Here is a 24,584-nt window from a genome sequence, read left to right as displayed (position 1 = left end):
TGGTATAATGGTATTACACTTTATTGTGGTACGTGAGTTAATCGGTTGAACACGTATTCCAAAAATCATTGTTTTAGATTTTATAGCGTTAATATCGATCCCCAAACATAGTTTTTCTTCCACGTTCATTATCTTTATATAGATTACATCGTCACATAGTATTGTACTGTTAAGAGACAGTAAACGTCAACACTACTAAATAAACTGTTTGTGATAAGATTTATTGAAATGAATAACAGTGATAATAACGAAGAGGATTCTCAATTCTATGGTTGAAAATTAACTAAGACATCATAAAATTTGTTATAGTGATTGTTGATGTGAAGAAAACTTCTCATCTGGTAATATTTGATATCTGTAGCCGCTTTGGATATAATATTTTGTTGTACATCATTATTTCCTAATAAACTAAAACGTTATTTTTTTCCATATTTTCAGTTTTTAGTTGCATCTTGTTCCGGTTAACGGACGTCGATTTATCAGTCTTCATGTTTTGATGAAATTTTTACCAAAAGATGTTCAGAGGAAAACACTAATCATATTTTCATATTATTTTTTTGGCTTCAACAAAAACTTCTCCTAGATCTTTTTTGAAATTGTTAGTTGTTTTTGAATATTCTGAGAAAAGTCATATTTTTCCATACATTCAGTGAACTATAACAATTACAGATATCAATCAATCATGCTTTATTGCCCAAGAAATCCTTATTGACAAAGTTAGTGAAAGTTTATGAAGTCAACAATGTTAAAGTTTTTTAAAAAAATATTAAAATTAGGATATACAGTGATAAATCATTATAGGGTTAAAAAATGTACATATAGGAATACACATAAAAAAACAATATATACACCATTACAGATAATAAATAAATCATTACAGATATGTAAGCATCTGAAAAACTATAAGTTAAAATACATTATCGTAATATTCCTTTAAGTCGTATTAGGCTTTTTGCAGAAGTACTCCTTTAACTAATTTTCTGAATTTTTTAAAAATTGCTATTGCCCTATAGCACATTGGAAGGTCGTTTTATATTTTCTGGCGCTCATATATCAAAGAAAATTGTGTAATTGCTGATTTTGGGATTGCCCAACATATGTATCTGACAGCCCTTTTTTGTAGAACGAATACTGTATTTAGTAATTGCTGACTACAAAAGCTCCAAAAGGCAATTCCATATCCCAAGTGCGACTCTATCAATGAAAAATACAGTTCTGGCTGAGGATTGATTGAGTTCGTTAGAAACAACTCGAAATGCATACCACCCAGATGCTATTTTTTTGCAAGACATTGTTATATGCTCATCAAATTTTAATTTATCATCTATGAATACCCCTAAAAATTTTGTGTGAGTTTTATTAACTATAGCGTGATTTTCTATAAGTCGTCAAAATTGAGTTTAAAGCAAACTATGTTTGTTTTATTTGTGTTGAAACACAAGGAGTTTGAATTGCACCACTGTTTAACCCTATAGATATCCAGAGATTATCTTCATTTGACCCACGCCAAGGGATCGTGGTATCATCCGCAAAAAGGGTGAACTTCCCTTTAATGTCAATTGTTACCAGATCATTCAGATAAAGCAGAAAAAGGATAGGACCCAGAACGGAACCTTGTGGTACACCTGGTGTATTATTCTCAATATGCGATGTATTTCCTTGGAGTTATACTAACTGCATCCTGCCTGTTAGATAACTGTAAAGCCAGTTATATGACAATCCTCTAAAGCCATAGCACTGAAGTCTAAATAATGGTGTTTCATGGTTCAGTCGAACGCTTTTGAGAAATCACAGAATACTGCCCCAATAGGTTAGTTTTTATTTAAACCAATATATACATCTTCTGAGAAGATTGCATCGACTGTATTTTTATGGCTTTGAAATCCATATTGAGATTCGCATAGTATGTTGTTATTACTTAAGAAGTTGAGCATTCTCTTTTTAACCAGTTTTTCAATTAGTTTTGGGACTGTCGGAAGCAATAATATAGGTCGGAAGTTTGATGGATCATTCATTTTACCATCTTTATGAAGCGGAATGACTATTGCTAGTTTCAGACATGTAGGAAATATACCAGAATAAAATAATTTATTAATGGCCTCAACAAAAATATTTCAAGCGTATTCTGGGAGATTTTCTGAAATTTTAACTGATATCTCATCATAAATAAAACAAGTCTGAAGACTGTACCAAAAAGTGATATATACTTATTACACGGAAAAAAAAGATTTGTTACTTCAAAGAAATTTATTTAGTCTAATTTATTTCATCACTTTGATTAAATATCATTCATTCCAAACGACGTGTGTATTGTATCGATTAGATGATAATTTTGCGGAGAGACAAAATGAAATTCTCATTTTAATTTCTCTAATATTTCAATTCAAGAGGTATTTTACTTAGTCGAATGAATTGTGGATCATTTCAAGAATAACATTTATTGAGTTCTCAAAATAATTCGGTTGAGTCAAACAATATAATTTCATAAAATCAAAAGTACGTCTGTTGAATGAAAACTTTCCAATTCAGTTTAACACTATGGGGTGCTGTTTTGACACTAATATATAATTGAATCAACTGAATATTTATTTTCACTTCAACAATACATATCAATACCTTTAACTAATTTTGGAAATAATTTCAAGACTATGGATAATTTCATTTCAATATTTTTATTATTTGTTGGTTTGAAAAATTAAATTGTTTCCTTGAAAGAAATGATATAGTTGAAATACTTCTAAGGAATAGAGTGCAGGTCGGCACCATTTGCGTTTTCGCAAGAACCGTAAACTAATCACGAGTGGAATAAGAATTAAAAATGTGTTTTGTGTTTTTCAAGAAAATGACGAAGAGGTTTACAGTTTCTTTTTGATTATACGTGGATTGAAGTTTTTCAGTGTTTTCACAGGTATGTTGATAATATACTTTCTTTCATTCCATATTTTGAAATATTTATGAATAGCATGTATTGGATAAATGGACATCGTTTTTTTAAGCACGTGCCGATACATTTTTCTCGACAGCTATCTATAAAAGTAGCTTGAAGTTCGTATTGTTTAATGTAATGACTGAAAGAAAGAATGTTTTCAATTCTGTTTTTAAGAAAGTAGAAGTTGTCGAGTGAAATGATCATTGAGAGGTAGGTAGGTATGCATACACTGGGTACCTAGTTGACCTTTGATCTTTGGATACAGAGGAATTGGACATTTTCAGAGTAAATACAATTAAAGTGTTTTCCACAGAAATAGGTGTAGGTATACAATGTCAGCGAAGAGCTGTACCTTTAGTTCGAATTCTAAATTTCTTACATCATAAATAATTGAATGGTGCCGTAAACAATAATTTCATTTTCATCATGATAGTATATACTGAACCCTTGAAGGAACCTCTTTTTAAGATTTTCCTTTCAAAGAATATTGTGAAATAATCACAGTTTTCTCTTGTATTACTTTATTAAAATCAGTAATACCGAAAAAGAAAAGTTATTTGTAACATATTTACAGAAATGATGACATCCAACAAAACTGCACGAACTCAAAACATGCAATATAATCTCTTTTATTTTTAGACATGGAGGAATTTCTTAATAACTTGGGATTAAATGACCTGATTGGCATTTTTAAAGGTAAAAAAATACATATATTATTTATCCCCTAATAATATACTTAAAACACATACTTTTCAGACAGAAAATGATGTAACCTTATTAGACATAGCTAAAAGGCTCACTGATGAAGAAATGAAAAAAATGACTCCCCCAATTGGCAAAAGAAAAATATTCAATCAAAGAAGCAATTGATGGAATAAATTAAGAATCATATATAACAGAGGTATGTCTTTCATTCATAACTTTAATAATAAATATGTATACCATTACAATTAAAAACATATATTCTGAAATAACTATATATTTTTGCGATTTGCTGTAGATACTTATTATTATTCAGGTCTATACCTAAGTAATTAAATGCCAGAATTCTTAAATTTAATAGATTTGAAGGTCTGAAAGTTATGATTGGAGACACTTTTATTTCTTTGAAGGAAGTGAATTTTATTTCATTCAATAAATCTTTTTTTTCCGTGTAGAAAATAAATTTTTCGAAAGAGAATCGCGAGACATTCGTCTCTCCGAACGTACCTATAGAGTAGGTTCTGGTTAATGCCTGCCAGAAAACAACTACTTCCCCGGCTAGTACCACGATGGAAATTGAATTATATCCGACAGACTTACGCAAGATAGATAAATCTTTCTCTCAGACGAATGTCTCCTACATGCGTTGAATTCAATCGAGCCCCAGGCTGTTTGGGTCGTTCCTGCGCTGATTTTTTACTTTTTACATTAGATAAAACTGCTGAAAATATCAAAAAAATTGGGAAAAAAACTTTCTATTTTTCCATCTCAACACAAACAATGTATGAAGATGCAAAAGTATAAAGATGAAGACGTACAAAGATGGAGAAGTCAAAAGACAAATAGCTTCAAGTATTCGAATTAGTATAAAGCTCGAACACTCTCAACTATATTGTACATAACTCGTTCTTTTACATCTCAGAGACAAATCCCTGATGATCTAACCTGTATCTTCTTATGATTCATGATTACTAAAATTGGTACAGAGTTCACTCAATACCAACAAAGAATGATATTTAGAAATTGTTATTCACTGAAATACTCATCAAAAACTATCATTTATTCAATTATTCAGATTCAATTTACGAATTCGTTCAGAAACAAATCGACAAGGGACACCGAATGGTTTTTAAATTTAAAGTATCTTTAGCCAACGGTTCTTTCTCAATACCATCGCATTCAGTTTCATTTCAGGGCGACTCATCCTGAACAAGAATTGAAACAAGTCACATACTCGCTAGAAGTACGGTCGAGGTTACTCATAAATTTAAAAAAACATAAATTAGAAAAAGGTGGCAGTCAGATCCTTATAAAATTCTTTTATCTGAGATTAAAATATTCACTATTATAAAAACGTGTTTGGGTCAGACGCAGCTGAAGCACTGTAGAATAAATTATTATTTCTTTCGGCTTTAAGAACATCTAGTTTATTGTATAAAGTTTATACCTGTAGAAACGATCACTACAAAGAATATTACTATTATCATTTTTTTATCAGAGCTGTATTGTATACAGAGTATGTATAATTCCATTTTAGCCCAGTCAATAAATGTTTATATTATTCGATTATTATAAGGCAAATTGAAATTTGAGGATCTATATTTTCAACAAAATTATACCTTTCAGAATTAACGGTAGAAATAACATGGACCCATCATGTTTTCCATTAATATACCGTAACAAATTGATCTTCAAAACGCAGCTACCTGTAACAGCTGCGAGTTTTTCTTCCCTCTAAACGGCCGGTGGGTTTTTCCAATTAAGTTATTCACTAAAACACAGAATTTTCCACGTATTTTTGAATAACCTGTGTCAACTGCTCAGATACAAGGTATTCATATGAACAGCCAAATATTTATCATGTAAACAAATTACGGAATTTGGGGACAGAAGCAGGGTTTTCAAAAATCTGCATTCTATTAATTTTCACTAAAGAACGAATCAAGTTTTTGAAGAACAAAAATTACCAGAAAAATGTAGAAACCGTACAGATATTCAAATTTGATAATTTTGAATCGTATTTCTATGTTATAATTAACACCATAATATAGTTATAACTAATTATATTTTCCTACCAAAATTTGAAAAATATTTCGTTACATTAGTAGCTTCAATGATAATTTATCAAAACTTGAAAATATAATTCAAAGTATTTTTATGTTGACAGTCATGGAATCTGCACATTAGAGACGAATTCATAATTTACTGGACAGCAGGTCACTGTCAAATAAACATAAAAAATGTTAAATTTAAAAGGTTAATTATGTTTATTCGTCCGTTCATATAAATCAGCGCATCTCATGGGACCGGTAAAACCAAACTGGTTTGTACAAAACAACATCATCCTAATTAATTTTCCAATAATGTGCAACATTATGTGCGAAATAATATTTCATAACTGTTATGATTTCGTAATCTTTCACTTCAATTCTAAACGTTTTTCTACATAATAAGCGTTTTTCATGGATAAAAAATATATATTTTCATATATAACGATAACGATTAATCCGAATTGCCTCATAATTCAACAAAATTAATATACTTTTTATATTCCATACTTCTATCGAGATCTAACCAAATCTATTTACCTATCTATGATAGATCTAGATATATGCTGTAGTCTCACAAAGTATTTTTGTTGGAAATGCAGTACTTAATGTTTAAAGAGAAGAAGTTCATATTTAGATATTTTATATAGTTGAAGTAAACGAAATATCGTTTACTTTAACTTTAAGTCTGCACAATAGTGCAGACTTAAAGTTGGCGGCACTCTTAAACGCCAAAAAAACCAATACATGAAAATGAACCGGCTGCGAAGTAGTCCACGTGGACTGTAGAATTGGCGGTTTGTATTGGATTATTTTTACTGACCGAGTTTTATGATTGGCTGAAAAGAGTCATAAAACAAAATTTGAAGTCATGTTACGGTGACGACTAGAAATCGGGGAATGCAAGGATGGTTATCGCCGTCGTGTTCAGTTCAGGAACTGATCGCGATTTGGGTGTTAAACTTCGATATCGGTGCAGTTATAATTATTTGAAATTTTTGTTGTCTGCTTGAAATGTGACGTCCTTGGACAAGTACTAATAGTAATAACGAATGTGATAACAACGCAGGCTTTTTTCAGTGTAGTGATTACAATAGCGATGATGAACAATGCGAAAAAGAGATACCAGTGAATACGATTCAGATGCATTTGAATATTGAAACACAGAGTGTTTCAATGTATATAAGAATCTACATCTCAAGTTTGGTTTCGAGGAAACCAAACTATTACAAACAACATTTGACCGAAATTCCTTTCTCAAAACTTTAGATGATCTGATAAAATCATTGAAAAAAACAAAGAGATTCCTACAACTGAAATCATAAGAAAGAAATTGGATATTTCCGGTCATAACGTGAGCTGCTGTGACAAAACTCTTCAGAATTGGATAAGAAACTAGGATTTAGATTTAAAATAATATACAAACGTCAAGCAGTTATGGAAAGCAGAACAAATAACTAAATATAGACAAGAACAACGGCAAATTGTTTAATTGGACGAAACTTGGTATGACATTCACGACACAGTAACGAAAGGGTGGACTGATGGTTCGAGAATGTGTACGCTCAACATACCTGCAAACAAAGGATCGCGACTAATCATTGTGCATTGCAGCCCCATGACACAACCCTGGGACATGCCAAAACTGTTACTGATTCGAGAAGATACAGAGGTTCTTGTTCAATCAGATGAATATCCATCCTCGCCGCACTAGCCATGTCCGGCTAAATTCTTACAACATTCCGAGACGCAATTAAAATTCATATAATCCGCATTTCCAATCTCATTTCCCCCAGCATGTTTACGGCGAGACGTAATAAATACCCCGTTAGAGATTAGTTGCTGTCGCGTACGGTGAGTTTCTAACGTAGCTTTCACGTCACAGTATAATTGGCGAGAATTACTGAGTCTAATATAAAGAGAATAACTTCATTGTCGATTGTCATCAGAGAGTTTCGTTGACGATGACATGCGTATACACATGTCAATATAATTATTAGTTAGATAATCAAATATGCAACAAGCAGCGGAATCAAAAAAGAGAAAATATGTGCAAACAATTAAATAATATGTTAAACTGTTAAAAATGCATTACATATATTAACAGACATCGTCAATTTGGGTCCTCATGAAAGTGAGCGGTTCGACATTCATATGTGACAGTATGAATAGGCTGACTTTATACTGGGTATCTGAGCACTCAGAAATCACAAACAGCATAAAGCTGCTGAGTGTGCATCTGTTCTGTTTTAAAATCTGTTTTTCCGTTAACCAGCTGTCGCACCCCTACGAACGACAACCCTCAGAAGTCGAAACTTGTGCGAGCTAAGGACTGACGAGGTCTTACCTTTAAACGTGTGATTCTTAGCATACCACGGACCATCAGCTCCACATATCAGCTCTGAACCAGCTGTGGAAGTATCATTATCAATAGTACCAGACTACTAGATCAGAAATGAGTCAGTGAAAAGCATAAAGAGTACAAGGAATATACGGGAAAAACTCTATATAGGTTCGAATAGAAAAAGACCTGGGGAACTGATCTAACACAGCCGGAATCGGCTAAAAATAATAACAGGGTTGCTCACTGCTCAAAGCAGAGGTTCCCAAACTTTTTTTAAAAACATAGACCACTTTCAAAATTTCACTGATTCCGGTGAAATGTGAAGATGAATGAAATATTAGTATTTATATTGGTGAAAAATCAAACAAGTTAATGCAAGATTGCAAGCACACACACAAGTTGTATTTCGTTCCCTTTGCACGTCTGTACAAGCGTTGCGGACGACAGCGGCGGCGCTTTGCAAGTCTCGACACGTTGGTACCGAATATAGAATTTGCAAGTTTTTACATGTAACAGCCTCTGAGTTTCTTAAAATATTTTCTGCCTACATTGATAGGTGAAGTCGAAACCAACATTTTAGTTCTTCACTATCGAAACCAAATAAATCTTCGCTGACCCCCGCTTACGAATTGTGAACCCCCATTTTTCCAACGTAGACCCCCGTCGAGTCTCTCGTAGACCCCTGGGGGTCCATCTGGACCACTTTGGGAATCATTGATTTAAAGGAAACCTTGACAGAATACAACGTAGACCTACTGCCAAAGTAAATAACAGTTTTTTAGATCCGCTTTAGAAAACCCGAGAAGTGCTTGATGTTATCCTCAAAGGCAATAAATAACTGTCTCTAGTCGCCTTAGTTGACACACAAACGGGTTGGTCTACGTTTTTTCACAGTAGTACAACTGAGAGTGACGTATACTCGTTTCCAGTGGGATGGTGTTTTTTACAAACAAACGGATGGTACCGCCATGGCAGTCCATTAAAAGTCCGGCGGTGGCGAACTTTCTCATGGAAAATTTTGAACAACGGGTCTTAGATCAAACGGCCGTGAAACCATATCATTGGCCGCGTTATGTTGATGACACGTTCGTGATATGACAAGATGGTGGAAGAGACACTAAACAATTTTCTATTACATATATCTAAAATCTCTCAACCCAAAAATCCAACTCACAATGAAACGAGAAACCCAAGGGACTCTAGTCTTCCTGAATGTTCTTGTGACAGACGTGAAGATGGTACATTGGGCCACAGAGTGTACATGAAACCAACACACATAGACAGGTACCTGAACAAAAACTCTAATCACCAGCCACAACAAAGAAAGGGGTAATTAAAACGTTGGCTGAGAGAGTGCTAAGTATATGTGAACTAGAGAGTCTTCCTAAGGACCTCAATCACCTAAAAAATGCCTTCAAAGGGAATGGGTAGAGCGAAGTAGAATTCGAGAGACAACGTCAAAGTGACCCCAGCTAGGTCCGTTTAGGGAAAGCTCTTCCTTCCGTATGTTCAAAATGTTACAAACCGGATTAGAAGAATTTTAGAGAAACACGACGTGATACCTATATTCAAACCAACGAAAACTATCAGCGCTGTCTTAAGGTCAGCTAAGCACCCCAGAGAACCTTTAGCAACACCTGGGGCATCCGAATTCTTTGTAACTGCGGGTCAGTCTACATTCGGACCACGAAAAGAAGTATAGGTACCGGTCTCTCTACACACAGAAATTGTCGCCTAGGACAAACCGACAAAGATAATTTCAATGGAAAGTAGAGGCAATGAACATTAGTAAAATCTGGCTACCTGTCCCTAATTATACACAAAGTGAGGTAATAATATCTTCTTAAACAATAGTCTCTGGTTAATTTTTGGGAACCCCATGCAAAAATTCAGTTAGGAAAGTCAAAATAAAACAAAACATTAGACTAGAAAGTAAAAGCGCCTAAAGGCTGACTTTCGACCGAAGGTCAGATGTCAATCTTGCTAAAGTGCCTATCAGGAAGGATTGAGGACCGCTCACGTAAGAGCGGGTGTGGAAGTAATGGGATATTAAGTTTTCCTCACAAAATTCCTTTTGTGGGGCGAAGTTTTTATCCCAGGGCACTCAACCCGGGAGGGGGAATGGGGGAGGGGCATTTTAGTTTCTGCGTTGGAAACAACTCGAGCACTTCGACCCGTTAACTCATCGCTTGGAACAATTTTAACCGCAGTAGCAAACGAAACGTCAGGCATAAAAACTTGCAGACCACGGCCAAAAAACCCAAAAAATAGCTTCGACACAATCGATCTGAATTATTAATATATACATCTCCTGAATAAAGGTAAAATTGAAATATATTTACTTTTATTTCTACTTAAATTCTATTTTCAATAAACTAATAGACTGACGTCTATCAGAAAACAACTACTCCCCTGGCTAATACCACGAAGGGCGTTGGATTATATCCGTTAGGCGTCAGTGCAGGAATCTTCACAGAAAATGTTCTGCATATGCAATTGGCAATACAACTGAAAGAGTCGACCTTCAATTATGGAACGGGCACACTTGCAGACCGGTTTCGGGCTTATTAGCCAACCATCAGTGCAAGATAGTGACCATCAAGTTTCATTCAACTTCGGAAGAGGAATGAAATACTCTGAGAGAATTCCGATTTTCAATTGTGGAATATCATTGACTTTAGGTCGATGATGGTCACTATCTTGCACTGATGAGTGGCTAATAAGCCCGAAACCGGTCTGCAAGTGTGCCCGTTCCATAATTGAAGGTCGACTCTTTCAGTTGTATTGCCAATTGCATATGCAGGACATTTTCTGTGAAGATTCCTGCACTGACGCCTGTCGGATATAATCCAACGCCCTTCGTGGTATTAGCCAGGGGAGTAGCTGTTTTCTGATAGGCGTCAGTCCATTAAACCTACTGTGTAGGTATATAGAGACTGGCTTGAACGTTTGAAGTTCCATTTGCTTTAGATTTAACTAATATATGACTGAGATATGCAATGAGTATTTCATTTATTCGTCGAGTTTTGAATCACACAAAATAGGTAATTATTATTTAATGAATATTAGATAGGTGTAGACTATTATTAAATATAAGTATCAACTGATTCATTGTTAATATTTTAATGGGTAATTAACTTTATACTTAAAGTACATTAAAGTATTATTGGCTGAGCATTGCGTATTCTCCGCCCTTCATCTCAAAAACTGTAGAGCGCACCATAAAAGTTTGAAACAAAATCCGTCGCTTATTTTATGTTCCACAATTTTTATAACAGATATTAGCAACAAAGAAGTTGTAGCAACCTAGAGAATCACGAAAAAACGATTTTTGTAACTTTCGACGATGAATGAGACCGCGTAAGACCTCGTTAATCCTTACGCTCGAGCTAGGACTTCTGAAAGTTGTTCGTAAGGAGGTGATAGCTGATTACGCATTTCACACGCACACATTTTCAACACCTTAGAATTCCCTTAACAAACTATTATAAGTCAGTTAACATGAAATTAAAATGTAAAAATCAAATTGAATGTTTGGTTTTTCAAATATTCAAATATGTATTGTGAATGCAATAATGGACATGTTTGAATGCACCGCGGACTGATAATTGTTGCCGACCTCCACATATTAATTCGATACAAAATACCCCAACTCGATTTTCCATATAAGTTCCCTGGTTTTCATCAATCGTAAAAAATGTGTCATTAGAAATGGCTGGCCGAGCGAATGGCACTTTTACTACTCCTAATGTACCATTCTCGGTCATTTCAGATCCATAAAACCGATGTAAAAATGTTGTGGCCGCCTATATTGTGCATTCTGTTTGATGCAAGAGTGAAAGTTCACAGACAAATGAAGCTTGAATACTGCGCTTAGATTTATAATATGAAACAATATTTTCGATTTCTGTGAGGAAATCGACGTGATGAAATACTCTCGAATCTTCAGTTACACTGTGTGTCCCACACAAAATGATTTATCTAATTCAATAGGCCACTTGCGCGTATTTTTTATTGGCGAAAAATAACCATTCATACTTCTTAATTATCGTAAGTATGAATAATTATCGTATGCAAAGGAGGGTGCTGCAAGCAGCTTAATCGGACCAGAACATGTCACTATCACCGCTTTAGGCTTTGCCAAACAAAGATTGAACACCTCGATGGCAAGAAGATTTATGGACTTCTTCACCCTTCGGAGCTTGATACCAAACAGTTGTTGGACTACAGTAGGGATGAACAATGATGTCTAAAAGGCCTTCTTACAGGTCACTGTCATTTGAATCATCATATGCAGAGACTCGGACTGTCGGAAGACGGGTTGTGTCGCCTCTGTTTGGAAAATGATGAAACAGCAGAGCACATACTTTGTGCCTGCCCCGCAGATGACCTTGTCATCTTGGACGTTGTTCACAGTTGGTGCCTGAGGGAGCAGATATCAGTCAACCCCAGCAAAACTGTGATAATCTCCTCCACCAGGAGGAGGAAATTGGACGATCTAACGCCACTTTTCCTCAATGGTGAGGTCATTCCATTTGGAACGGAGGTGAAATATCTTGGCATTGAACTTGATAAAAAACTCACCTGCAACACTCACTTGGAAAAAGTTTTACACAAAACCAGACTATTCCTGTGGACATGTCGAAGGATTTGTGGTAAAACTTGGGGTTTCGGTTCAAACAAATCCATTGGATTTATGTGATGATTGTCAGACCAATGATCACTTATGGTGCAATTGCTTGGTGGCCGAAGGCTTCACAGAAACGGCCCAGACAAAGCTCTCTGGCTTACAGAGACAGGCTTGCCTGTCCATCAGTGGTGCTATCAGTATCACACCGTCAGCGGCCATGGAGATCCTTCTAGATATACCTCCTCTCCACATTTTCTGGAGAGAGAGGCTAGATGGGCTGCATACAGACTTGTGCACATTGCCAATGGCACAAATCAATTTAATGAGTGCAAGTGTTGGTTGACACTGGAAGTCACAGCATTTATGCCTACAACTGTCAACTACGAACTGCCTTAAAAAGTACTGTTCTCGAGTAGAGAGAACTGGATCCTCCGGGAGAAGGAAATATTACGAGCAGATAGTTGTTGGTTCACAGATGGATAAAAAACACCTTCCGGTTCTGGTGCAGGTGTTTTTAGTCGCAGACCCAGGACAGAGATATCTACCTGTCTAGGAACCGAGAGAGATTGGAAGAATTCAACCTCATACACAAGTCAATAAAAATATTCTCGGACAGTCAAGCGGTGTTGGAAGCTCTTGGCTCCTACCGAGCAACGTCTAAATATAGAGCAAATTGCCAAAAACAACTCTACTCGATAGGAAGACTCAACAGATTGTCTCTGGTCTGGAATCCTGTCCATACTGGCCTGGAAGACAATGAGGCTGCTGACTCCCTTGCAAAGGAGGGTGCTGCAAGCAGCTTCATCGGACCAGAACCTGTCATTGACATGGCTCTGTTTGGAAAATGATGAAATAGCAGAGCACATACTTTGTGCCTGCCCCGCTGGGGACCGAATCAGGATCTGACCACTCACCATACAAACTAATCGGCTTCGTTAAGAAGTTGGGCTTATTTGGTAGAGTGTGAGGTGTGAGCCACAATAAACCCTTGCGGGTTGCGGTGGAGGATCGAATGGACCCACTCACTTTGTACCTAACCTAATTATCTTATATGCTAAATATTTCCCGAATACAATTTTAGAAAGTGATACAAACGGCAGAAATTTAAACAGACAAAAAAGCAACAGTTAAACCTGATGAGGCATCAAAATCTAAGTGACCATGCTGCGTTAATTTATGTGGGTCGTATTCGCCACAAGCCTGGCAACATTTGACCCAATTTGAAATTATGTTATTCCACTTTCATTTTGAGTAACATAGAATTGTGTCTACGCCAAAAAAAGCTTTCATAAAAGTGCTACTTGAAAAACTAGGTTCGAAGCAAGACATGATTCTGCAGAAATTTGAAAAATCGATGGCATTCAAACCCAAACAATGGAAATTCTGGAGCAATGGTGCGTCTATCTTGTTGCATAGCACCAAATCGAAAAAAATATACCACAATCAATATCAAAACGGTTAGACTGATAATTGGGGTTGAAATATACCTCATAGACAATACCTATTTCGTCTCCTCACTCCCTTCAAAATATCAAAATAGTGCAGATTTGACGTGATGACTGTTGAACTTCAAGTAATAATTTTGCAGTACATACATTTTCGTATGGAGGTGCAAAGAAATATGTATCTTCATATCGATAAATACAAAGGATTTTTCACAATTGAAATGAAAATTAAATTAGAAATTAGACTGGAAAACCATGTCGAATTCAGGAATTCGATGAATCCTAACATTTATAAATTCATAAGGTGCTCTTTGATCTGATATAAAACATTATATAACATTTATCATTTATCCAAATATTTTTTCAAGACAAACACAAGCACTACTGAAAAATCCGTAAGGCGTTCTAAGAGTGGTGCCTGTGCAGTAGTAGCGATTCACATTGGATTTGAATCGCTGTAGACCATTTGGAAAGACGTTCTCAGGAAGTTTATTTGACATAAACGCAGTTCTCCAAATGAAAGTTCGAGGTGTACTGCGTTGAAACTCAACCGCTCTTGGTGGGATCAAATGTGCCAGGTCACTTGAACACTTCCCAGGCTATCAAATTTGCATGTGATTTTCGCGTCTCCAATCAGGCGGATGGCTCTTTTCTAGATGGAATCCAGCAACTCCAGGGTATGTTTGGGATGTGAACAATACTCCAAAGAAGGTTTGATCTAAGCTTTATAAAGCATCAACAGTTGCTGAGGTGTGTACAGTTTTCTGTAACAGTGTTCCAAGCTATTCAGAAGCAGCCTTTGAAATTTCAGCGACATGATTATGCCAAGACATATTGGTGTCCATTTTAACCCCCAACAAACTTATCGAAGCAGAAAGCGTAATTGTCTAACCTGACATTGTTACACCCTGTTCGGAGAAATTAATGTTTTGGGAGAAAACCGAGTCCTGAGTTTTATGGCAATGACTTGAACCTGGTTACTTTCAGCCTAATTCGAAATCACTTCTAGATCCTTATTAAAATATACAACCTCCTGCTGCTGGTGGCTCCGTAGCCGATGTCCTGGAATTCAAATGGAATGACGAGACAATTGTGCTGTCGTCAGCAAAGCAATATATTGGATTCTTGTTTTTTTTTTAATAAGTCGTTGATATACAATAAAAAGAGAGTTGGAGACAATATGGATCCCTGGGGAACACCAGCGTTGATGGTGAAAGTATTCCAGAGATATCCATCTACGGCCACTTGCGGGGAACGTTCTTTCAGGAAGTTGAAGAGCCATACACAGAAATGATCCGACAAGTCATAGCATCGAAGTTTGGCCAGCTAACCCTCATGCCCACACACAGGCAAAGGCCATAGAAATATCAAGCACAAAAAAATGTAATTTGTTAGTAGAGGACCATTTCGGAACTCCATTGATATAATTTTGTAAAGAGAGGAAGTCGTTTATGCCCTCAATTTCGGCAATGAGTTTGAAATCATCCCCATGAAGTAGGCATGAACTTTCGACTTTCGAGACGATATCGTTGATGAATAATCAAAAGGGAAGAGGGCCCAAGTCGAATCCCCGTGGTACTACAGACTCCGTCAAAAAGCCAAGTGAATTTTCTTCACGGTAGCACCCGAATTGAGACCTATCTCGAAGATATGATGTGACTGATAACAAGTGAATACTAAACCTATGGGGAATATCTAATTATGCGGAAAAGCATCATTACGAATTGAAAATTTGTAATAATTCCTTTTGTAAACTTCATCCGAAATTATTTAACTTAACCCCTGCCGGTTTCATCATTCAGGTTTGAATCGTCAATTCGGTATATCTCTTCGGTATATCTCAAACTGCAAAGTAAAGCCATTTATGACCACTCCGGAGTAGATAAAACGGGTTCAACTTGATTCTGTCACAGCGTTGATGATTTTTATGAGAAATTAATAGTTATTGAATCGAGTTAAAGGTCACTTATAAAGTTATTAATCAACATTCGCCAATTTGTAATATTATAACAGAAAATGATTCATAATAAACAAGACATTTCAGTAGGCATGTAATGGCTTGCCAAACGTTATTCAGAGAAAAAATGATAATACGTTAAATATAAAAATTCAAAGACGTTGAAAAAACTTTGACCTGTGACTTTTATAAAGAGGTTTAAAAAATGATAAGGACTCAAACTGGCAAACCGCTTCCTAATTTCTAAATTAAAATTTAGGAGTAGGTCGATTATTTCAAATCAAACCAGGCTATCGGTATGTACCTGAAATTTACCCACATACTTATATATTTTCTATGTGCACATAGGACGTTGAAGTTATGATTTGAGATTTAAAGAGAACTCTACGATTTTTTTGGGCTTTTTATTACTTGAGAATCAATAATTGTTTTCTAGAGGCTTGTCTGCTTATTTCACAAACATGAAGACAAGTTTGAAAGCCATACATAAAGGTCTACACGTAGCGATAAAAAACTTGCCCTTCCACTACCCACATCATCTTTGACCAGGCAGTCTCAAATCTATAGAAGTAGACAAATATATAATCATCTATCAAAACATATTACATCAAATTATGAACTTAAAAAATTTAGAAAATCAGTCTTTCCAGTCTTTCGGTATACCACGATGTATATTACGATTTATGTCAAGTAATTTCAAATTGTGTTGTTTTATGATAACATATTTGTACATTTTTTCTTATCTTTGATATTTTTTTATTATTTTTTGTCTGTTTTTTAATCTTCACTGTATTTTTGTGAACACTATATAGTCTTTAAAAAACATTTTATATATTTTTAACATTTGATGTATTTATAAACATGACATCCTTTGTCGACAAATTGTATTACACCATATAATCCCAATGAAAGGTTGCACTCTATATCAACTTATGCAAAAAGTTATTCCAATGTCATTAATTTGTGATGAACTATGTGTGTTTCTATATATTCCAACACTCATTTGAAATATATTTTGAATGTTGGTGTCAGATTGACCCTCATTTATATTCCTTTACACAAATTAAAAAGTGACCTCATGAGTGATTGAATTTTAATTTAATCCCATTGTCTGGATTTGAGGTGGAATTAGACTCAATAGATAAGAATTGTTAAATGGGGCCATTTTATTATCTGTTTCTTTGAAATACATTCTTAGGAACAATTCTTAAAAGTAATTCTATAAAAGCTAAAAATAGAACATTTCTGAATTATCATTAATAGCCTCAAGTTCTGCATTTCTGTCTAGACTGCAGACAGTTAATCCTCTATTTCAATAGATAATTGTGTTGATACAAGGACACGAGAATGATTTAAAAAAACGGGATGCAACAAATCATTCTTAGGTCTGATAACCCTGTTTATACCAAGGATTTAGCATATTCCATGGAATGTTTAATAATTCAAAAGTCGACAAATACATTATAAATTATAATTATTAATATATTTGTAGTTTCATTATCAATTGTAATATTCTTTTACAGAAAGCTGAAAATTAGCTTTTCATAATGGCTAGTTGATCCAAATGATTGTTCATTTGAGTATTATGATTTAGTAAATGTGCCAGCCATTTCGAACGTTTTCACAAAATAATAATTCTATTTCACCAAAATAACCCTTTTCGCAATCATACTTAAATTGATATGATAAATGATTATACAGTCAAATGACGTGGCTGACATGATGCTCACAAGGTGGGACAAGGAGTTATTAACATAGCTTACCCAGAACACGAGGCTAATGATCAAGTAGTCGATGCCGTTGAAACCAAAAAAATAATAGTTTACCTTAAAAGGTAATATATATATATATAATATATATATAATAAATATCAAATGTGGTAGGTGACTATGAATTTTAACTAGGATCTATACTTACGCAGTAATTTGTAATAAATAGTACATTCATCAGTGAATAGACACATGTGGAAATCCAATAGATATAAGGAATTTTTGAAGAAGAGATTTTAATTCCTGGATGTTACAACTAATTAAATGGTGATAAAGTTCAATGAATATTGGAATTGGTGTCATATTCAATCCTGGTTATACCTCTAGTATTATTTATTGCCCATATAAGATAACATATCTTGTTAACAAGCATGTTATGTATTGATAAAAGAAAACATTTTAAATAATACACTGCATTATATAGTTTTGCAGGCAATTTTGAACAGAATGTTATCTTTACAGATATATTAAGGAAACTGCAAACAAACTCAACTTTATGCCATATATTTTGATAATAATATATAAGTATTTTTTGTTTCCTAAAGGAGGTTTTGGAAGAAACATATATATTATCTACTGCATTTACTCTCACTTATCTGTCCACTTATATTTTATCAATCTATGTGAAATACCAAATCAAACAAACATTTACTGGATATAAACACCCATAGGAAAAATCAAGTCCATATACTCCTTCCTAGTAAAATTTAAAGTAGTTTTTTCTAGTTTCTAGTTTTAGCCAGTAACACATGTAAACACACTCAACTTCTTATTCTACTGACTGTAAAAACAAACGTCAATACAATGTACTTAGGTGATTTTTGGAGGAGCAAAGACATCAGGATGTTCAACTTGTTTTCTACATCAAGCAGGGACAGTACGAATGAAAGCAATCAGACTTTTAACACAGAAAAACTAAAATACACACATTAAATATTTCAACACAAAATGCTTGCGTTTTATTTGTGAAATATTTTCTAGATAATGAACATTCATTGTTTCTTGGGACAATAAACTGAATTCAATTGGAAAAAACTGATATAAATGTTCTTGCTAAACCACATACAGAATATTGCATTTATTGCACTTTCAAATATAATTATCTGTTTTAAACAAATTAGAAGTTTACTATGTATAAGCAAGATTATGTTTGTGGACTCACTACATTACTCCCAATCTAATAATATCGTAAATTCTTAGCTGATCTGTAACTACTAGATCATAATTTTAAGCTTTAGTTTTTAGCTATCGACATTTTTTTAACTGTTGCTGCTTGCCAATCAGTGGATTGTGCTATATTAGCATTAGCTCCACAACCAAATTAAAATTCTTGACCTATGGAAAAATTTAAGAATTGGATGTAATTTTAGACAATGCACATCGTCCTTTCAGTTTTCTTCATTGTGTGTAAACCTGTAAAATTTAAATAAAAGCTGATGGTGCAATATTAAGCCCTAACTGCAAAGAAATTGGGAATAAAAAACATCCTCAATTCCAAAGTGGTTCTGCTTGCCTAGAAGGATGATTCATCTTCCCGCAAATCTGTTCCATGAAATTGATCCAAAAATAAAACTGCGAAAATGTCTATCCCGAAAGTGTTTTTGCCTTTCTACTTTTTCATCACTGAACAAAAAATGTGAGAAACTATAAATGATATCTGTATTAATTCTATAACAAAGGTTAATAGTACTAATTGAATAGACAAATGTTTCACAAGTAATTCACGTTCATATGGATGTAGTAGTTTCAAAAGGATGTTCTCCTTCCGTGTAATTCAATGTTCATATGGAGGTAATTGTTTCGAATGGGGATTTTTCTTTCAGTTTGTATCCGAAGAAAAATTCCACGTATGATCTACATATATCTTTATAATGAGTTTTTAATGCAGTTACTTTTTCCTATCTTTCGTTGGAAATTTTCCCCATTGTCAATTCAATGATGAAGAAGTAGTTAAACAAAAAACTAATATGCTAATAAAAAAGATTCCCTTTTCAATTAAAAAAGTCTACAGCCGGTACTTCAAAGAGGTACTGTCTACCTCTACAAGATTTCTATTTGACAAATTCAATAGGATAAGTAGGTACATTGGTAAAATATACTATACTGTTATATTTTGAAAAGTATTTCTGAGGGTAGCAAAGGTATAAGAAAATTAAATTCATCACACGAAATTGAATTATTTCAGTCAAAACCTCTACTTCAGATTCCCCACGAGAATCTGCTACTTCCAAAAATTCAAAGTATGATAACTGGTAACTATTACATATCCACTATTAATTTTTCATTCAGTTTTCACCCAACTGATTCTTAAGGGATGCAAGATGGTCTCGGCCCCCAGCTGATTGCATTGTTGTCATGGACATTTTTTTAATTTTGAATTCTATATCAACAGGCATTATGTAGACAAGATTCAACTTTAAAAAACAGTTTGGTTTTCAACAACACTTTGAAACAGAGTATTACTTTACATCATAACCATTTTTAACCAAATTCTGCATCTAGAATGAAATTCTTTGCACCCACATCATTAGCTTCATTTCTACCTTTGAATCTAATTTTAGATGCTACACAAAAATCTGGCAACCCTAGACACTATCTTGAGTATAGAATTAGAGTGAATATGGAATCCAAATAACAAATATACACAAAGTAACTACACAAGACAATTAAGAACATTCAAACTGGTTTGGAAACTTGTTAGACATATCAAAGAAATTATTACTTAAATGTGTACAGAAATACCTTCATAATTTATTCAATGAACAATATATATATCTGAAAGATCTGGTATTAGGTTTCCTCGACAAACGAATCAATTATTTTAAATGTTTAAAAAATTCAGTTATTTGATTTGGTAATAGAAACTTGAAATAATTGAGAAAGTATTTGAAATTTAAAGTACATGGTCATTTTCTAGAAAATGATGCAGTGGCAACTGCAAACCCATAGGTAACAAAAGTATTCACAATAATCATTACCTTCCTTTCTCCTAAGATAACAAAAAAATACTTTATTATAATTGGAATTTTTAAACTTGAAAATCCTTTTTCAATATGTTGACGTGGCTGGGCCGTATTAGCAAAAACTGAATTCCAATTTGGAAAACGTACACTCTAACATATGTTTTCCAACTTTCAAATCTCTCATAGAAACAGTAGGAGAAAAGAGCCTTATTATGGAAACAAAATAATAGGTTAATAAGTCATCTGAATATGGCGACTAATCAAAAGTGGAAGGCAACAGATTGTATTACTTATCAGATTAACATTAAGAATTTCAAAAACTCACCTGGTTTTTTATATACTCCTCTATTGCACGTAAAGCCGAATCCGTTAATTTCACAAATATTAAGTCATTATTTTCACCACAATTTTGTTGTGAAGATAAACCATACTGTACACCTGGACAGAGCGCCGCCATTTCTGGCGATAGGAATCCATCTCTTTCTCTCTTGAGAGTTTTGGAGTTTCGGGCGCTGTTGTCAGTCATTCCAAACCAAGGTTTTTAGAATTGTACAGGGTAATTCTAGGAGTCTTGCACTGAACTGATGGTACATGCACAGTTTAGAAGAACGTACGAGCATGCACTTAACTATCAAATGATTCTTCGACACTGCGTACTTATGAAATAACCGATGACTTTACAGGCATCTCAGTTATTACTACTGTAGGTACCTGTCAGCCAGACTAAAACTACCTGAAATCAAGAAATAGGTACTTACTTGGGAAGGATTATCTTTAACAGTATCCGAACAATGTATAGATAAGCAGAAGAGTAACTCTTCTTGACCATCTGTCATAAAAGTATCAAGTTTAGTTAGAATGTTTCCACTATCTAACCATAACATATTACAATCCCTATCTATAATTTATTTGTAAATTATCGATCTGTGTTTCAAATCACATAAATAGTTCCAAATTAAATGAAGATTCACGAGAAGATATAAACATTTTTGGAGAAATGAAGTACATACCGCCTTTCATACAAAAAATGTTGAGTGAAGTGTTTTCTGCTTGACCATTATTTTGATGATGCCATGATTTTTTTATAATGACGCCTGCTAACCAGACCCATACTACTCTTCAGCAAGCAATATTAATAGTAATTAAACAATATTATAATCAATGAGCAATAAAAAAAAATAAAATTTTCTTGACAGTCTGTCTGAAAGAGTATGTTAGTTTCACTTAGTTCTTGTTAGAACAATTGTAGTTCAAATCAACAATTTAGACGAAAATGAAGTACTTGCATTCTATATCGTTGCGGTTTCATTTACAAAAAATAATAACATGGACCTGTACCTGAAAATTAGAATTATTCTGAAGTCATATTAGTCATATCATTGAATTGTATTGTTATATTTTCAAATTATTCACTTCCAATAGAGTAAGTAACTTTATATTATAATATGCATTTATGGTCGACAGTGGTAACTCTATATGAATGTTTCAAATGGACCAATCAGTAAATTTACTGCTGAATGCTCCTCTATAACATCACTAAATGAATTCACCTGTAATTTTGATATTCATGAATGAATTTTCAATATACAATGCAATCTTTGTCATTCAAAGCTGGATAAAATTGAGCTACATTTCATTGAGTATGGAGTTTAGAAATGTTCCATTAACGATTCTTCTCATATGTATATTCAACGTTTTCCCTTTCATCTCAATGTACTTTTTAACACACATATTTGATAATACATCAACAGATATTCATTCCATAATGTAATTGAAATTGATATTTAATTGTTGATGTTATTATGGAATATACTCATATTTTGAAAATTCAATAATTCTTCAGCTAACAATTAGTGAAATATTGTAGTCTCTTAAGGGATGCAACATGCATCAATCTTTTCGATGTTCCCAGATTTTTCATCATGTCCAGAGAATGATTCAGATTTTAGTTACTTTTATATCGTACCTATACGGTATAAAAATATACGGTATAAGTGAATAATTATAGATATTGGATACACTACCTCTCATTTATTTTTCATCTTATCAACTTGATTGAAATAGTGCAATTATCCTAAAAATATGCCTAAGAAACACTTCCTTACGTAGATGATACTTGACGTTTAAGGAATTTTTATTTCAGCTGAATTCATTTGAATCTGAATCTTTCAGCTGAATCTTTAGAAATACATAATTCTACTGAAAAAAATTATGTTTGAATTATACCGCAATACGATGTAAATTTTTGTTAAGTAAATTTTTAACAAATTCACTAAGAAGCATTCAATAATTGTTCAATTTAAATTAACTTTTTCAGTTCTTTTTTTTATTCATCAATGATACGAACGAAAACTGAAAAGTACGGAATTTTATTCGATTTCCCAATATTTATCAACTGTAGTAGCTATTGATCTAAATCCCTTCTATTTTACAATTTGTAAACGACGATAGTCGTGTCACGAAGTGTTCTGGCAATAAATTGAATCTATTGGAGCCTCTGGAGACACCCTACATTTTGTTTTATGAGAGCGAGAATATTGAAAGATCAAGATCTTCAGATGATGTGATGCTGCAGGTTTTTCAGGGTTTTCCTTCAGCTAAAAAAGCAAATGTGCCACTGGAATCAATAAAGTCGCCCCGGAGCGCCAATTAATTTTTATTGTTGTTTTTATTTTTATCGTTGTTTTATAATTTCACAAACAAAAAAGTATTTGTTTGAAGTTCTCTCTATTTTTGAGTCCATTCCTGTTCATGATTGATAAACCGCCACAAAACAGATTTTATGTTCTATGAAGTTGTTGACAAGGTTGCTATACTTCTCATTTGGATATATTCTCGATCTTGATCGAGCAGGCATGGCAATGTCCGGTTATTCTAGGGACCTCTATTCATAAATCACGTGGAATATTGAAAGCGTTATTTGAAATTTGACATTTTTCACACTTGTAGGAATGGTTTATACCAAAAATTCGTGCAACAGATGCAATCGACCAGAGTCCGACCTGAGATCAGTTCTAGAACTGAGCCAAAGAAATATAATTCATAGTTACATTATATTATTCTTTGCTCTTTCATTATCCACAGCTATGTGTTTACATCATTTTATTCAGTCAATATTTCCCATAATCTTCTATGCATATAAGTGACAAGGTTATCATGTATACCTTTATCACTAATTCAGTTTAATGAAATCAATCTTCATTAGGAGTCCATATATATGTTCATTCACTGCTTGCAAAAATTAAAAGTTCGCAATCCAATATAGTACATCTGAAAATATTTCTTCAATGAATCAGTGGGAAAAATATGTCTGTCGATTTATTTCGTGAGGTTACAGTCGGATTGATAGGGCTGTTAAAAAAAATTATTGCAACTATGTCCACAACTTCATAGAACATCTTATCTGTTTTGTGACAGGTAACGAATCACGAACAGGGATGGACTCAAAAATAGAAAATACTAAAATCTAGAATTAAAATTTGACCAATTTCAAATTCTGTCGAAGTCGATGGTTTCTAATTTTTTTAATTATGGGAAATCATCTACTTCGTGTTGATATAGGACTCTACCTTCCACTGACGAGATGCAAACAGCTCGAAACCGGTATGCAAGTGTGTTCCAATAATTAAAAATCGATTCTGGCGGTTGTATCGCCAACAGCATAATATGCAGGAATAACTTCAGTGAAGAACTCTGCACTGACATCTGTCGGATATAATCCGACGTCCTTCGTGGTACTAGCCAAGGGAGTAGTTGTTTTCTGATCATGAACCTACTGTGTAGGTAATGGAACACTG

At 34.0% G+C, this 24,584-nt stretch overlaps 1 protein-coding gene across 1 annotated transcript in view; it reads right to left on the bottom strand.

The window, feature by feature from the left end:
* Positions 1-21,328, bottom strand: part of Su(Tpl) (Suppressor of Triplolethal) — an 86,135-nt gene extending 64,807 nt beyond the window's left edge. Inside the window, exon 1 of the mRNA XM_023156533.2 lies at positions 21,113-21,328. Coding sequence (XP_023012301.2) covers positions 21,113-21,313 — 201 coding nt within the window. The 5' untranslated portion in view covers positions 21,314-21,328. The remainder of the gene's footprint in view (positions 1-21,112) is intronic.
* Positions 21,329-24,584: the final 3,256 nt, after the last annotated feature.

Source organism: Leptinotarsa decemlineata, unplaced genomic scaffold (assembly GCF_025532065.1).
Source record: "Leptinotarsa decemlineata unplaced genomic scaffold, Ldec_3_MD MMD2_tig00002974_RagTag_RagTag, whole genome shotgun sequence".
In the NCBI taxonomy this organism is placed as follows: Eukaryota; Metazoa; Arthropoda; class Insecta; order Coleoptera; family Chrysomelidae; genus Leptinotarsa; species Leptinotarsa decemlineata.
The sequence above is the reverse complement of the archived record's forward strand: the minus strand, read 5'-3'. Positions and strand labels throughout refer to the sequence as shown.